This window comes from Staurois parvus, unplaced genomic scaffold (assembly GCF_062004578.1).
Source record: "Staurois parvus isolate SC_StPar_1 unplaced genomic scaffold, SC_StPar_1.0 ptg000094l, whole genome shotgun sequence".
NCBI lineage: Eukaryota > Metazoa > Chordata > Amphibia > Anura > Ranidae > Staurois > Staurois parvus.
Genome location: NW_028317890.1, coordinates 2,167,457 through 2,185,000, shown reverse-complemented (window position 1 = coordinate 2,185,000; position 17,544 = coordinate 2,167,457). Strand labels below are relative to the sequence as shown.

At 39.8% G+C, this 17,544-nt stretch overlaps 1 protein-coding gene across 4 annotated transcripts in view; it reads left to right on the top strand.

The window, feature by feature from the left end:
* The window catches only part of P4HA1 (prolyl 4-hydroxylase subunit alpha 1), an 86,059-nt gene extending 68,893 nt beyond the window's left edge, over positions 1 to 17,166 (top strand). For all 4 annotated transcript variants that reach the window (XM_089670737.1, XM_089670738.1, XM_089670734.1 and 1 more), the window contains exons 12-15: positions 4,805 to 4,870; positions 9,360 to 9,428; positions 10,265 to 10,361; positions 13,273 to 17,166. In XM_089670737.1, coding sequence (XP_089526863.1) covers positions 4,805 to 4,870; positions 9,360 to 9,428; positions 10,265 to 10,361; positions 13,273 to 13,343 — 303 coding nt within the window. In that variant the 3' untranslated portion in view covers positions 13,344 to 17,166. The remainder of the gene's footprint in view (positions 1 to 4,804; positions 4,871 to 9,359; positions 9,429 to 10,264; positions 10,362 to 13,272) is intronic.
* Positions 17,167 to 17,544: the final 378 nt, after the last annotated feature.

The window sequence follows — 17,544 nt, the reverse complement described above, 5'->3', positions numbered from 1 at the left end:
ACCTTCTGGTTAGAATGTGATGGGTGCTTTAGCTGACGAATATATTTAACACATGAGTTTTTGATCAATGTATGCATCATCAAAATTATGAAAATTTCCCTCCTTTCTGCTGTCTCCGGATGTCTGTATTTTTAATTATATTCAACAATGACCAGCAGCTGTGCTAAGTATTTAGCCCTTTCTTTTTTCCATTGGGGATAACTGCAGGTTGGTGTTTTGCATAAATGGGTGGGTCTCAACCCACTATAAATAGGCAATTGAAATGCGGTTGTTTCATTGGTCCTGACGAAGCTGAGTGAGATACGCCCATCGGCGAAACGCGTTGACGTCATACGTCAGATACGTCACTTCCGGTCATGCGCACTAGGTGGAACGCACGCTGACCCATAAGGAGGAAGCCATCTTCACAAGCCATGAGGCAAGCCTAAGCAGCACAAGCGCCGAGAAGGGGCTGGAACCCGCGGTATATCGGCGGATGTCAGCGGTGGTTCCTTGGCCGCCTTGGCCCTGTATGGCAGTACCTATGAAGGACTTCTCTTTCATTCCTGTTATCCATAGCACAGGTGGTGAGTGGATCGTTGCAGGACATTAGATATATGGTCCTCTGTGATCTATATGACCTATATATCTTCCATAGAGTGTTAGCTCTGTCAGTGACTTTCCACATATTGTTTGTTTCACTACAGGATGGGGACATTATGGTGCTATATATAGGAAACAAGATATACCATCATATATATCTCAACAGGCAGAAGAGTCTTTGGGATGTGTCCTATCTTTTCCTACAAAAGTGGTGTATAGTCCACATGCAGTGGTGAAGAAACCATTTCAAGCAGAGTGCTGCTGTGTGCATCTTTTCCTCCATCCTGGAAATAAATGGGGCATATTCCCATCCAAGAGCTCTAGGAAACAGCTATCTATATTACAGATGAATGGGCCCCAACCACTTGTGCCGGCACAGGAATGTATTGTATAATATATTTGACATTTATGTTTTCTTTCATACAGGCCTGAGGCTTGCTACTCTCCTTTTTGACGCATATTGTGCTTGCTCTATTGCATACATGTGATATACACATTATAGCATAATTTTTGGATTCCTTGATAGGGATTTGCCATAATGGTTACTGCTTAATCCCTTATATCCTCTATTTTTGGTATGCCCATGGCATAATTTTTGGATACACCTCCCTAGGGAAGTGTTCACCTGTGTGTTTGTGCTACAGGGACATTAGACTCATGTAGCCATTTTCCCTGCTGTGTGCACACACATTTAGACCGGTTCTGGTGTCATTTTAAATGGTTTTAGGTCTGTGTGTATTGTCTCATACTGAGGTGATGGTAAACCAGGGCAAATGCCCATATGTCATATCTATATATGTGTAATAAAGCATAATTTTTGGAAATTATTTCCTGAGTGTCACGTTCTGTTCATTATGTAGCCGCTTTTCTGTGAATCTCTTTTCACAACCCCCTTTTTTTGTATGCCTCTTTTTGGCTACTGAATGGAGACCATACATTGGGTGACACGCTAATCTATCCAATAACCTCTTAAATAATTATCTTAGTACATGTGATTTTACTACAAGCCTTCTCATAAGAAAATGCACCTATTTAGGCGTTAACTTCCATGGACAGCTGAGATGAGAGCAGGTTGACCCTGAGCACACGTGACCGATGTGAAAGGGTCTGGGGAAGCCATGGAGAATGTTATGCTGCCTGTAACATCGTTCAGCATGACTGTTTTGGTGGTGGGTCAGTGATGGTCTGGGGAGGCATATCCATGGAGGGTCGCACAGGCCTCTACAAGCTAGACAATGGCACCCTGACTGCCTTTAGGTAACGGGATAAAAATCCTTGGACACATTGTCAGACCTGCGCTGGTGCAGTGGGTCCTGGGTTCCTCCTGGTGCACGACAATGCCTGGCTTCATGTGCAGAGAGTATGCAGGCTGTTCCTGGAGGATAAAGGAATTGATACCATTGAATGGCCCCCACGCACGCCTGACCTATATCCAATAGAACACCTCTGGGATATCATGCTTCAGTCCATTTGATGCCACCAGGTTGCACCTCAGACTATCTAGGAGCACAGTGAAGCCCTGGTCCAGATCTGGGAGGAAATACCCCAGGACACCATCCGTCCTCTCATTAGGAGCATGCCCAGATGTTGTCAGGCATCCATACAAGCACGTGAGGGTCATACAAACTACTGAGTACCATTCTGAGTTGCTGTAATGAAATTTCAGCAAAATGGACTAGCCTGCTGCATCAGTGGTGTCTTTGAATTTAGTCCTCTGTAGGTTGATCATTTTTATTTCTATCAAACGCTGGGGCATCCATACGTTCCTAACTCATTACCCAGTACATATCAGTATAGATATCCAACATTATATTTTTCCCCATTGAAAACACATCAGATCTCAAAGTGTTCCTTTAATTCTTTAATTATTTTTGAGCAGTGCCTCACCACCCTTTTTTTTTTTTTTTTTTTTTTTTTTTTTTTTTTTTTTTTTTATATATATGCAGCTTCTAGTATTTTCTGTGTGTATCATCACATTGCTAAGATCCACCTTGTTCTACCCCCTTTTCCTGTTTTCAACTCCTCCACTTTCTCATATTACACCATAACATGCTCGGTGTACAACCTTTCACTCTTAGGACTAGTGCACAGTCTGCATGTAAATGCTAGTCTGAAGAGCAGTGTGTACTGCAGACATTTACAAAGCTTTCAACAAAATTTATAGGAGCTTGTTTACAAATGTCATGCTGTGAAGAGTGATCAGTGATAGATCACATTTCAGAGTGATGCAGCCATGGCTAACGGCACATGCCTATGGGGCACTTTTTCTTACTTTCCTTCCCAGGCCAATTTTCAGCACTCTCGCACTTTGAATGACAATTGCACAGTCCTGCAACACTGTACTCCATAAGAAAGTGTTTTTTTTGTTTGCTCCCAGCCTCCCAAAACTGGACAACCATGATGCAGCTGTGATTCGGCTGTAGTGCGGTGAGCAAGTAGTTAAATTGGATGCCTGAATTCCACAGGTGTGTTGCCTAATTGCTTACAGGTAAGGCTTTAACTGAATCCACTTAATCAGAGGACCAGTGAAATTCATATGTAGCAACTCTAAGCACTCTTGGTAGGGTATGAATTCAAGAGGATCTATACTACATCTGAGCAGCATAATCCAAGAGGATCTATACTACATTTGAGCAGCATAATCCAAGAGGATCTATACTACATCTGAGCAGCATAATCCAAGAGGATCTATACTACATCTGAGCAGCATAATCCAAGAGGATCGATACTACATCTGAGCAGCATAATCCAAGAGGATCGATACTACATCTGAGCAGCATAATCCAAGAGGATCGATACTACATCTGAGCAGCATAATCCAAGAGGATCGATACTACATCTGAGCAGCATAATCCAAGAGGATCGATACTACATCTGAGCAGCATAATCCAAGAGGATCGATACTACATCTGAGCAGCATAATCCAAGAGGATCGATACTACATCTGAGCAGCATAATCCAAGAGGATCGATACTACATCTGAGCAGCATAATCCTAGAGGATCGATACTACATCTGAGCAGCATAATCCAAAAACACTACTTTATTTATTTTAATTTTTAAACCAAACTCTCCCATCCATGTCTCCATGCTTAAATTTGCTGAGAAATCACTTTGCAAAACGGTCCTCCTGCATTTCTGGCTGTGGCCATCTGAAATAAGGGAAGATGAATTTACTTCCTGGAATCTGAAATCCATCTACCTTAGCTGAGAAAGCCCCTCCTGAAGACTCCTGGGATGTATGACATCAGTTGCCTAGGCATGGAAACCAGGATGTAACTGAAGAAATGTAAAAAAAAGTTTAAAACAAATAACAATAGATACAATATACTTTCCAATTGATTTTACTAATGGTAGCTACATAAGTATTTAAAAATAGTCAATGTTAATTGAGAGAGAAGTTCTGTACACTTTCATAAATCAGCCTAGTGTTAACACTAGTCTGGATATTCAAGAGGATGAAAACATGCACACAATTTATTTTATTTCAGGTACTTATATAGTGCCATCAATTTACGCTGCGCTTTTAAATGGTATGAATATTTTTCAGTTATCCAGTCTTGCAGATTATAGAAATAACTTGCTTTTCATTTGATTGGATAACTGAAGAAAATCTGCACACAGTCTGTGTGTACATTCTAAATTTCTTTAGTAAATCCGCATCATTGTATAAACTAGGTGTATGGCTGATTTTACAGTGCATAAGATTGTACAGTGCTGGGAGCATTTTAAAATCATTTTTTTTTAATTTAATGAATAAATCCTGTGTGTGTGTTGTAGTATTTTTTTTTTCTTTTTAATTGGCTTTTTGCTTGGAGTTTTGCTTTAACTGGAATGTTACATTTTTTACTACTACACCTGATTTGGTTCTTCTGGTGGTTTTGCAGCATGAAAATTGATTTATGGGTTCAAAGCCCAAGCGATGTTTGAAATTTGATTTATACCCCCCCCCCCTTTTTTTTTTTTTTTTTTTTTTTTTTTTTTTTTTTTTTTTTTAAAAACCTGATCAGTGATTAATCAATGAATGTTGTGTCTGAGCATGTTTCTGCATTGTTCTAAATTGAATGCCTCCCAATAATTCTAGTAATTGTGATGAGCTGCATTAGAACACCTTTAACACATTTAGGTAACCGATTCCCTGATGACCAGAACAATGCATGTTTGGACGTTTTTTGCTCTTACAAAACGGTGTCACACTAAACCTTTACTTTGGTTTTCCACAGAAAGATGAACCTGATGCTTTTAAAGAGCTTGGTACAGGCAACAGAATCGCTACATGGTTGTTTTATGTAAGTTGATGCAGAATAATAGACCGCTGTCTTGGTGTCTTATTTCTGTTCTTGTTGACTAGAGATGTCTCTGTAAAGTCAAATTGTGTGTTTTTCACCTGATGATCTGGCCAGTAACACACCACCAGTATTAGTGAGACACAACTCAGGAGAAATAAGCACAGGAGGAACAGCAGGCAACAGCATTGTCAGTCTAGAGGGAGGGTAATGTTAAATGTATTAGCTGCAGTTTGGCTTCAATTTGTTTAGTGTATTTAAATCTGCTGACACTTTTTATAATCTGATATAGTAGTCAGTTTTTTCCTTTTTGGGATAAAGGTTTTGCATGAATAAAAAAAAACCTAATCCTTTGAATCCCTTCTGCCATTGTTATGTGGTTTGTCTCATCCATGCAAACTGATACATTCTGCTGGAGTGCTTCTGCTGTTGAAAAACAGACTTGCTAGCTGAATCACCAGCTGAAAATAGAAAAAAAGAAAGGAAATACTGCCACCACATCTAAGAATTAGGCTGCCCATACATTATACAATTTTCTTGAGAATTTTGCTTTAGGTTTGACCTCATATTATATGGTTTTTAGTCTAAACAACACTTTCAGTTGTATCCAATTAGGCAGGCTCTTGCACTACATAGTTGAAGGTAAATCTAAAGGAAATTGGACAGAAAAATGTATAATGTATGGCCAGCCTTAGTAAGCTTCAATGTTTTTTTTTTTTGGGGGGGGATTTAATACTGCTTTAGTACATTTGCTGTCACATATTAAGTATAACTAAAGGCAAAAACGGTTTTCATCATCAGAACTAGTGTCCCCATTGGGACATTTAAAAAAAAATATATAAATAAGTTTTTTACCTTTTTTAGTTGCACTTTAAATTCTTATTCTCTGTTTTCGTAAGCACGATTTTGCTGTAATACTTCTTCCTTTTTTTTTTTTTTTTTTTATAAGAGGTGGTATTAGTTTTTATAGATCAATTATTTATTTAATTATACTAAAACCCATGCTCAGTCAACTAATGGCGGCAGCACCGTAAGTCTGAACGCTGAACTTATATCAGATATTCATGTAAACCAATAAATGTACACAATCAGATTTGAAAATGACACCCTTGTGTATCAAATTAACCTAAATCATGTATAAAAATCTCACCAGTATAAAGAGTGGATAAATGAATATACGCTAAATACAAAAAGAAACCCAAAGGTTGAGTAAACCAGTGTTCAAAATACCAAAAAATTAGATCTTTGACTCTGTCCCAAAAAAAATATGGGACTTTTTTTTATTTTTGGAATTGTTTGCACAATTCCAGCAAATTGAATCCAATGGTTAAAGTGCTCACAGTGCCAAACACATTTTGCCAGTAAGGTGTTCCAGTGGTTGGTAAGCTGCTTTGTATGACTAGCCTCACTCATATTGATCTCCATGTGCTCATGAATGGTATACAATGGGGCAAAAAAGTATTTAGTCAGCCACCAATTGTGCAAGTTCTCCAACTTAAAAAGATGAGAGAGGCCTGTAATTGGCATCATAGGTAGACCTCAACTATGAGAGACAAAATGAGAAAAAAAATCCAGACAATCACATTGGCTGATTTGGAAAGATTTTCCAGCATAATTTGCAAATAAATTAAGTATTTGGTCAATATCAAAAGTTCATCTCAATACTTTGACCTCTGTCATTGCCAACAAAGGATATATAACAAACGTTTCCTGTAAGTCTTCACAAGGTTGGCACACACTGTTGCTGGTATGTTGGCCCATTCCTCCATGCAGATCTCCTCTGGAGCAGTGATGTTTTGGGGCTGTCGCTGGGAAACACGGACTTTCAACTCCCTCCAAAGGTTTTCTATGGGGTTGAGATCTGGAGACTAGCTAGGCCACTCCAGGACCTTGAAATGCTTCTTACGAAGCCACTCCTTCGTTGCCCCGACGGTATGTTTGGGATCATTGTCATGTTGGAAGACCCAGCCACGTTTCATCTTCAATGCCCTTGCTGATGGAAGGAGGTTTGCACTCAAAATCACACGATACATGGCCCCATTCATTCTGTCCTGTACATGGATCAGTCATCCTGGTCCCTTTTGCGGAGAAAGAGCACCAAAGCATGATGTTGCCACCCCCATGCTTCACAGTAGGTATGGTGTTCTTTGGATGCAACTCAGCATTCTCTCTCCTCCAAACACGACGAGTTGTGTTTCTACCAAACAGTTCTATTTTGGTTTCATCTGACTATATTACATTCTCCCAATCCTCTTCTGGATCATCCAAATGCTCTCTAGCAAACTTCAGACGGGTCCGGACATGTACTGCCTTAAACAGGGGGACACGTCTGGCACTGCAGGATCTGAGTCCCTGGCGGCATAGTGTGTTACTGATGGTAGCCTTTGTTACGTTGGTCCCAGCTCTCTGCAGGTCATTCACTAGGTCCCCCCGTGTGGTCCTGAGATTTTTGCTCACCGTTCTTGGGATAATTTTGACCCCACAGGGTGAGATCTTGCGTGGAGCCCCAGATCGAGGGAGATTATCAGTGGTCTTGTATGTCTTCCATTTTCTAATTATTGCTCCCACAGTTGATTTGTTCACAACAAGCTGCATGCCTATTGCAGATTCAGTCTTCCAAGCCTGGTGCAGGTTTACAATTTTGTTTCTGGTGTCCTTCGACAGCTCTTTGGTCTTCACCATAGTGGAGTTTGGAGTGTGACTGTTTGAACTTGTTATCAGTATGAAAGACACCTGTCCACAACCTCAAGCAGGTGCCATTGATACAGGTAATGAGCGCAGGACAGAGGAGCCTCTTTAAGAAGAAGGTACAGGTCTGTGAGAGCCAGAAATCTTGCTTGTTTGTAGGTGACCAAATACTTATTTTCCACTATAATTTGCAAATCAATTCTTTCCAAATCAGCCAATGTGATTGTCTGGATTTGTTTTCTCATTTTGTCTCTCATAGTTGAGGTCTACCTATGATGCCAATTACAAGCCTCTCATCTTTTTAAGTTGGAGAACTTGCACAATTGGTGGCTGACTAAATACTTTTTTGCCCCACTGTAAAAGTCCGTCAGCCCGCTCAGGATGCCATCTTTCCAATAGGGATCACCACCACAGATCACCATTTTACATAATATGCAAAGTCACAAGTTATTTTATGCAAAGCTGTTTGTAAAACTTGCAACTTACCCCATCCAGGATTTAAAAGTTATCTAACCAAACCTTTGAATTGGAAAGGATAAGAATCCTTGTCAAATGTTTAAAATGTTCTGAGTTAAGTGTAACTAAAGGCAAAGCACTTTTTTTCAGTTTTGGAAAGGGTTGAGAGGGATTAGAACACCTGTTTTTATTGCTGTCTGTACCCCCCAGGAGATTCACCCTCTTAGTTTTGCCGATTATGGTAAACAGGAAAACTACAAAGTCAAAGGAAATCCCAAATTTTGGGTTAACATCAGAACAATAGAGAGGAAATCCTCCAATGGGGATACTAGTTCTGGTGGCCATGGTGACACACTGGGATTCCCTCGCTTTGGCTGGATTTCCTCTCACTTCCTGTTTGGCTGTGGGACAGGAAATGAATGGAAATCTCCTCCATTTAGACAAAGATGGCAAAACTGACAGGTGTTATATCATTTCCCTACTACACTAGTTACAAGAACAGAATTGACTATAGATGCAGTTATAAAGCAGAAATAAAGTATGCATGTATTTAAGATTCTGCTGAACATTTTAAACTAAAGGGGAAGATTGGGGTTACCAAAAATTAAAAATACATTCTCACCATCTTGCTGCAGCATGAATGTGACACTGCAGCTGTCCCATGCCGCCTCCAAGACTGAGAACTGACTGAGTACAAGACCGCTGATCAGTCCGCTCTCTACACCCCACTGTTTTCCCTCAGCTCGTTCTCCTTTTCCATCTATTCTGTTATACGTAGATGGGGCAATCAAGGCATTTCTCTAGTCGTCGTCCCCCCACTTTCCATACATTGTTTTACGTGGATGGGGCAATCAAGGCATTAGTCTGAGAACCCATACAAAAACATTGGTACACCACATTGTGAAACCCGCCGTACTCAAATGTAAGTGCCTAATGATGCAAACAGTGAGAGATGTGGAAAGTCTATGACCTCTAAACGGTGCAGCTAGCAAAGTCACAGAGTATTGCAGGTCCTGCTGTTATGCTGGTCACTGTAATCCCTGGGGAGGGCATCCACCGACCATGTACATATTAGTTCTAATGTTTTGTTTGACCTCACATGCAGTCATCCAATGTGACTTGATGTGGACCGTTCACTCATTTGTCTCCCTGTTGCTGGTTTCTGCAGAGAACTGGACTTGCAATCTGATAGCAGACTTCAGTAGACCTCTATTACCTGCAGTTTAGAAAATAAACTATTGTTTTTGAGAAGACTGTACATAGAAACTTTCCAGAGGATAGTTCACCACACTCATAATTTTCTGTTACTTTGCAAGAATAAACCCTTTCATTTTTTCGTTTTATTCAGATGAGTGATGTGGAGGCAGGTGGTGCTACAGTCTTTCCAGAAGTAGGAGCAGCAGTTTACCCTAAAAAGGTATGACTTCCTGGTTTGTTTGTTTTTTTAGACTTTATATTCATGTTGGATTGTGCAGTTTTGTATTACTTTTGTTTACTTATATTTTATTGATTAAATTTAAACTTTTCTAGGAAAAGGCATACCATGACTATAGTATTTATTTCAGTTACTTATATAGAGCCGCCAATTTACGCAGCGCTTTTACATATATATATTGTACATTCACATCAGTCCCTAACCCTCAAGGGGCGTACAATCTAAGGTCCCTAACTTGCATCCATACACATACTAGGGCCAATTTAGACAGGAGCCAATGAACCTACCAGCATGTCTTTGGAGTGTGGGAGGAAACCGGAGTACCCGGAGGAAACCGGAGTACCCGGAGGAAACCCACACAGTCACAGGGCGAACATGCAAACTCCAGGCAGGTGGTGCTGTGGTTGGGATTCGAACCAACGACCCTAGTACCACCAGGTGGAAGTGCTAACCATTTAGCCACTATGCTGCCCATAAGTACAACCATAAGTGGTTGTTTACCCCACATAGGCAAAACAAAGTTTTGCTTTAAAGTTTAAAGATCAAATCATTTCTTTATTATGTACTGGTTGCTAAAGATAACACAGATTATACTTTGCCAGATATTAACATCATCCCAGTGGTGGTTTAGTAATTCTTGGCGATCTTTCTTTCCTTTTTTCTTATTTTTATTTTTTTTTTTTTTGATACATAACGTTGGTGTGTGTTTGCAGTATTGTTACTTTCACTGTATTGTTAGCCTTTAACAAATATACTTGAAATCTAGTTCTAAAAATCTATAGCTATACCTGTACATATTTGCCTTTTTTTTTCCAAAGGGATCAGCGGTGTTCTGGTACAATCTCTTTGAAAGTGGAGAAGGAGATTATAGTACGAGGCATGCAGCTTGTCCTGTATTAGTTGGAAATAAATGGGGTGAGTGTGAGCCTTTTGTTAATGCATCTTGCATTGCAGCCTGCATAGCATAATCAAACAAGGAAATTGTATGCTGCTCTGCCTATATTGGATCAATGGACATAAAGCGGTTTTAGTTGTTTTCACAAATTGGAAGAAAATGTACACTGCAGTCCTCCTCCTCCTCCTCCCTCCCCCCTCCCCCCTCTTCCTCTTCCTCTTCTTCTTCCTCTTCTTCTTCTTCCTCTTCTTCTTCCTCTTCTTCCTCTTCTTCTTCCCCCCTTCTTCTTCCCCTTCTTCTTCTTCCCCTTCTTCTTCTTCTTCTTCCTCTTCTTCTTCTTCCTCTTCTTCTTCTTCCTCTTCCTCTTCCTCTTCTTCTTCTTCTTCCTCTTCTTCTTCCTCTTCTTCTTCCTCTTCTTCTTCCTCTTCTTCTTCCTCTTCTTCTTCCTCTTCTTCTTCCTCTTCTTCTTCCTCTTCTTCTTCCTCTTCTTCTTCCTCTTCTTCTTCCTCTTCCTCTTCCTCTTCCTCTTCCTCTTCCTCTTCCTCTTCCTCTTCTTCTTCCTCTTCTTCTTCCTCTTCTTCTTCCTCTTCTTCTTCCTCTTCTTCTTCCTCTTCTTCTTCCTCTTCTTCTTCCTCTTCTTCTTCCTCTTCTTCTTCCTCTTCTTCTTCCTCCTCTTCTTCCTCCTCTTCTTCCTCCTCTTCTTCCTCCTCTTCTTCCTCCTCTTCTTCCTCCTCTTCTTCCTCCTCTTCTTCCTCCTCTTCTTCCTCCTCTTCTTCCTCCTCTTCTTCCTCCTCTTCTTCCTCCTCTTCTTCCTCCTCTTCTTCCTCCTCTTCTTCCTCCTCTTCTTCCTCCTCTTCTTCCTCCTCTTCTTCCTCCTCTTCTTCCTCCTCTTCTTCCTCCTCTTCTTCCTCCTCTTCTTCTTCCTCTTCCTCAAAAAAATTGAACACCGTTTTTGAAATCTACATAAATACAGACTGCAATGATTTACAAATCCAATAAATCATCATATTCACAATAGAAAATATATCAAATGTTTAAATAAGAAAATGTACCATTAAAGGAGAAGTTCACCTTTTGGAACATGTTACATGCTGCAGCTGCTGCTCGATATACCACCCCCCCCCCCACACACACACACCCCCAACAGCAGTACAATGAGAAGTTCCCGGTAGTGGTAGTTCATTGATTCTTCCTGTCAGTGTATCTGCTTGCCCTGGATGTATGGGCAAGCAGATATACTGACAGGACAGATCTGCAGGAGACCTGCATGGCAACAGAGATCTGATGATCGCTGGTTCAATGCTTTACAGGCTCCTGCAACAAAAAATAATAAATGCACATTTTGTTACCTGCAAAAAAATGTGCATTTTTTTTTTGTCAAAAGATGAACCTAAACTTTGTGAAACAAAAAATTTAATTTTTTTTTTTTTTTTTAAAGTTTATTAGGTGTTTCCAGGTGAGTAGAAAATATAGTAAGGCACAAGGAATGTCAGAGTACAGAGGTGCGGTCTGAAAGAATTCCACCATAATACATAAATACAGCACATGTGCATGAACAAGATATCATGGACTATAGGGAGGCAAAAACTCCATGGCTTATTTATAAGAAATAGAGAGCACTGTGTTGGCTATCGTAGGCATCTCCGCATCAAACACTTAATGAAGAAGTACTAGGGCGAGAGGGAGGAGAATAGAGGAAAAACAGAGGTGATCTGAAGGGGAAAAAAAGGGATTGGGGATGTTTGCCTGGGATGAGCAAAGAAAGGAGGGGAAGAAGGTGGTCTGAGGGTGGAGCCAGATGGGCTGACAGAAAAATAGGGTCATTTTTTTGAAAGAGATGGCAGCAACACGTCTCCAAAAGGTTGGGAGGTGGCAACAAAAATCTGTCAAAGTAGTACTAACAAGGAAGAGTTGGAAGAAAAATTTTCAACTAATTAGGCTAATTTGCAACAGGCCAGTAACCTGATTGGATATAAAAAGAGCACCTTAGAGAGTCAGAGTGTCTCAGAAGTAAAGATGGGCAGGGCTTCACCAATATGTGAAAAGCAGAGTCAAAGTCTTTGCAATTTTACCTTGAATGTTATTATGACATTGTTTGACAATGTTTAATCATCTACTGTACATAATATCATCCCTTGGCCATAAAGTATGGTGTTGGTGGATGAGCTGAGAGTGTTCAGTTCAAGTAGACTGGGAAGGCAAAGACTCTTGGACAATTTGGTTGTAGGTTAGTGCTGAAGTTGGGAGTATGCAACCAAGCCCTTATGGCAAGATACAAACAACTGTGATAGGAGAAGCAGTTTTCCCCTCCTGTAGAGTGTGGCAGATGAGAGGCATATCTTTTCTTTTTCACAAGAGAAAGTGGGATTGGTGGAGGGTCAGAGGGAACAAGTATTCCCAAAAAGCAGAATGAAGGTGCTAGCTCTAGTAGCGAGTAACCCCTTCACTATATAAAAATGCTGTGTGTTTTTTTGTTTTTGTTTTTGTTTTTTTTAATATAAATGATTTAGATTTGTCCCCTTAATATCTTTATTTGTATGTCTGAGTCTAAAGCCTAGGAAATACTAAGTTTTTTTTTTTTTTTTTTTGTTCAACTCAGCAGGCTGAATTGGGGGGGAAAAAAGGCAGCTCAGGAGGAGCCACTGGGTCAGGGGGGACAGCCCCCGCCAGAACACTTTGCTGATTGGCAGAACAGAGCTGATTGGCAGACCTTTTTCAGTCATGCTCCCTCGACAGAAGCCAGCCTAGAGGTGTCCACTAAAATCTGAAGGAACCCATTAATGTAATGAACATCATTCATTCCTGTCAAAATCAGTAGTATTGGGCTAACCACATAAATACTATGTGGATACCTTTTTTAAAATGAGACATACTGCAGAAACTGACTCTAAAATTATAGCAAAAAAAAAATCTTTTTTTTTCTTTTTGCAGTATCCAATAAATGGATTCATGAGCGGGGTCAAGAGTTCCGAAGACCGTGTCGCTTATCTGAATTGGCATGATCCACACCTACGTTATGTGAAAACACATCTCAGCCACAAAGCTTTCCAGACTGTGCTTTGCCCAGTTTGCTAGCAATGAACTAAAATGCAATAGTCCCAGAATACTGGGGAGAATCACTTGTGGAGGACATGATCCAATATTTGTGTTATTAAATTACTAATACAGGTGAACATATACACAGAGTTACAAGTGTGCATTGATTGAAGCCAATGGATATGCCAAACCTACACAGATCTAAAGCAAAGAAGGTTTGTGAAGTCAGCCTAACCCTTTCATGCTTTGGAGACCTCAAAAGAAGATTTCATTGCCCACCTATTTTGTGCAGGGTTTGTGTCACTTTTTGCCTTCTAAGATGTCAGCATTGACACATACATTTTTCTTTTTTTTTTTTAATAGAGCACATTGTTTGTTTTTGTTTTTTTTTTTGGTGACAGTTTTTTGCTTATTTATATAATCCTATTGTTTAATGATCTGACCTTTTTGGAAAAGCAATTTGCAAGATTCCAGTGTTCATGTTGAGCCAAAGAGCCTATTTGGTATTTGCTTCTGTGTCACAGATTTATTTTGAATATGAAATGTTTGGGAAAGATGTCTGATTACCTAAAAAGTGAAATCCTTGATTAAGCAGATTCAAGCCCCAACTAGATTTCATTTCTTATGTACTGTAAAGAGACATTTCTATAAATTGCTGCCCAGATGAATAAGGTGAGCGCTTAGAGCACTTTTGACTTCTTATCACTTACAATGTGGTTATTGGGAATCATGCTTCGCAGGCACTGGCTTAGAGAGGGTACTAAGCGGGAATCTGTCTTAATGGTAGACATATGCCAGTGTAGTGCTCTAAGACAGTGGAAGTTCATGTCTGTAACCCTTGTGTATACAATTATTTTGGGACCCTGTGTGTCAGCTTAGCCTTTTGGTATGATGGTTGAATCATTTGTACTTCTCCGGATAGCATGTTAATATGGCAACCTGTATGTCAGTTCACCCATTGGTCTAATGCACATTAATTTTATTGTCTTCAGTGTAAGACATTATAATTATTGCCATCTGGAGATCCAAAAAACAGTTATACAGTTTCTGGCATCCACTTGGAGTAGCATACCATATGTTGCAGTAAACTGAGGTCTTTACCCTGAGTAGCATGATCATAGAATGCCATCTATGTTATTTAAAAGAAGATACACACTTGGAAAGCATATCTGATCTCACCCTCTCGCCCTTTGCAGAGCATAACAGTGTACCTGTGACTAAGGTGGCTATGCACAGTGAATTGCGTGTGGGTTTTTTTTTTTTTTTTTTAGCCTGTAGGCTGAACAAAAAAAATTGTAACAGATGCCTCCAACTTCACGAACACCGTGAATAGACTATTCCCCCCCACTGATTGGCAATTTTAATTCAATGGCTGCCTTCAGCCACTGTCCAAAAAACAGCTGAAATGCAGCTGCAGTTAGGGAAATTTTACAAGAATTTTCTGCCTGGCTCCTTCACATCCTCCCACAATACTTCGATTGAACAACTGAACAGTGGCATCACAGCTGGATCTTCAGGAACCACTTGAAACACTTGGTTTATAACCAGCTTTAGTAAATCTGAGCTTGGTCCATGTGTCTGCAAAGCACAGCTTCAGCTGAGGTGTAGCTTGATGTTTGTTTTCATTAAGGTTATCAACTGTCCCAAAACTACCTCCACGTGCACTGGAAACCTTTCTGAAAGTCAACATCTGTATTAGCATTTTCTATATATTTTTAAAGATGAGTCCCATGACTCACACATTTGAAATCAGGTAAAAGCTACAGCCTATAAGCAGCAGTGCACAAGTACTTCTGTAACAGATACCTAGCCATGTCCACCTGAACCCAACCTTATATGGTGTAGAGATGAGCTCCACAGGCAATCTGCCTGGTCTGCTCATGTGATCTTCCACAGTTGCACCACGTGTGTTGTTTAAAAAAAAATAAAATATATATATATATATATATATATATATATATATATATATTTATTATTTAATCACTTCTATAATAACATCTGGCATTTCCCATCTAAATGCCAGCATTGTGATGGGTACTGAACCCTTTAATATTCCTTAAGACCCCTTGCCACCTAGTCCTTGACATAAGGCAAAATTGAGGGAGGGGAGAGAGACCCTGATACCAGTTACAAAAATATGGCTATTACATTCTGTTTGAAAATACGAGTTTGGCGAATCAACTGATATTCAATGAATTTCTCTGGCTATAACAATCTCACTTCCCCGCTGATCTGGAACTGAGCAGATTGATTCACTCTGCTCTAACTGTACAATATTTTAGAAACAATTTAACTAGTCCAATGTTTGCGGAAAAAATAAATGTACCATGCGTTCAAAAATCAGCCACATAATGGGTGCATTAATCTCCACTGCAAGTGTATGTGTCAAATCAAGCTGAATGGTGTGCAGTTTTGTGTTTTTTATATTTAAAATTCCTCAGGAAGGGCAAACCTGGTGATGGTGGCTGTTTTATGGTGGAATGCTACAGTTCTCCCCCTATTGTTTGTTTGTGAATGACATTTAAGATGTAGCTTGGCAATATCCTGCACTATATATTAAAAAAATGCATTCCACTGCCTTTGTTAAATCTGATGTTAAAACTCTTCATTACCTTCTTGTGATTTACCTTTATTGACAGCAAAGCCCCTAATGTGCGACTCTGATTAAATTTCACATTCGTACTGGGGCCTTACTTTCCCCGACTTGATGGTTTTGTGAATTGTCATCCCACTATCCAGTATAAGAACCCCTACTAGTTGTTAAGTGGGATGGCAATGGGCAAGGCTTAGCGATGAGGTCAGGGAAACTTGGGCCGCAGTAACAAAGTAAAACTAAGTCAGGGAGGGGCACATAGAGGCTTTCCTGGCTAATATAGGTAAGTGGCACATTACACTGTCTGCTCTTAGGCAGAACTTTTACTTTAGAAAGTTCAAAAAGGAGAGCTATTTCTCTATGAAAACCAGGGTTGCTAGATCTTTCAGATTGGGGTAGCAGTGATTTGCTTTCTATTTACCTCCCTGCCCCCAATCCAGAAATTTCAGCTGTGAAGTTCAGGTCCTGGCATTCTTTTCCCCCCCCTGTGAGGTGCTGTGCAACTGGCCAAAATTTTAATTATGTGCTCAATAGATGTCTGTTGGGGTTTTTGAGACAATGGTTAGCTTACAAAGCACACCAGAACCTCACCTTGGCACCTGGAAATCTCTGAATCCAGGGCACAGTGAGAAGTACAAAGTACTCAACGCTCCCGTCATCACTTTGTCATCTTGGAGTTCTTTAACAATACAAAAGTATCGCCTGTATCCTGCTAAGCATCCTTCAAATGGCTTTAGTTACCAGCTTTTGTTCTCTACTGTCTGACAGGTCAGTGCCTTAGCTTCCCATGTGTATGTCCATGGAATGGTTGTAAGAGTCCTACAAAAAGAAAACCTATATTTTTGTACCCTCGATTCTTCCAAATGTGCCCTTTCAAAAGGTGTCATTGTTATCACATTTTGTGCTCCACAATCTACATAAATCCATTTGGATAGGTACAGTTATGTTCCTACAATTCTGTGAAAATGTTTTTGTATTTCAGAATCTATTTTTGTGGCAACAAATGACCTATTTATAACCCTTTTTAGATGACCTTTTTGTATTTTGTCTTTGAGGGATTCGGGATGTGAAGTGTTCTGTATTTAGACAATGTTGTAAGAACAGTTTGATGGAATTGTCTCTCTGTTCAGATGGCAATCTTTGTATCGACATGCACTGCATCCTGCCCCTAATTACATTTCTATGGAAAATCAAAATGTGTCCTGTGTATTTTTTTTTTTTTGGCATGTTTCCAAATGAAGATGATGTGCACTCTGTTTTTACATTAACATTTATAAGTATTTATAAACTTTTCACCAAACATTCTCTAGTGAAGAATAAAATCACTGTAATTTAAAACACATGGACCTGGAAGATTCTACTACAGAGACTGTTTGCTGAATGTCAGATTCATTGCTTTATAAATATGCCCCTGTGTATAGCTGTGCACACATTTCCTTTAGGCCCTTTCATATGGACATCATCTGTTCAATCACATTCGTTTAAAAACCGATTTTAGTTTCAGTTCAGTCTACATCTGGTTTTGCATTCATTTTTTTTAGTTGTTGCAGAGACCAATCAGAGGTGACAAAAAC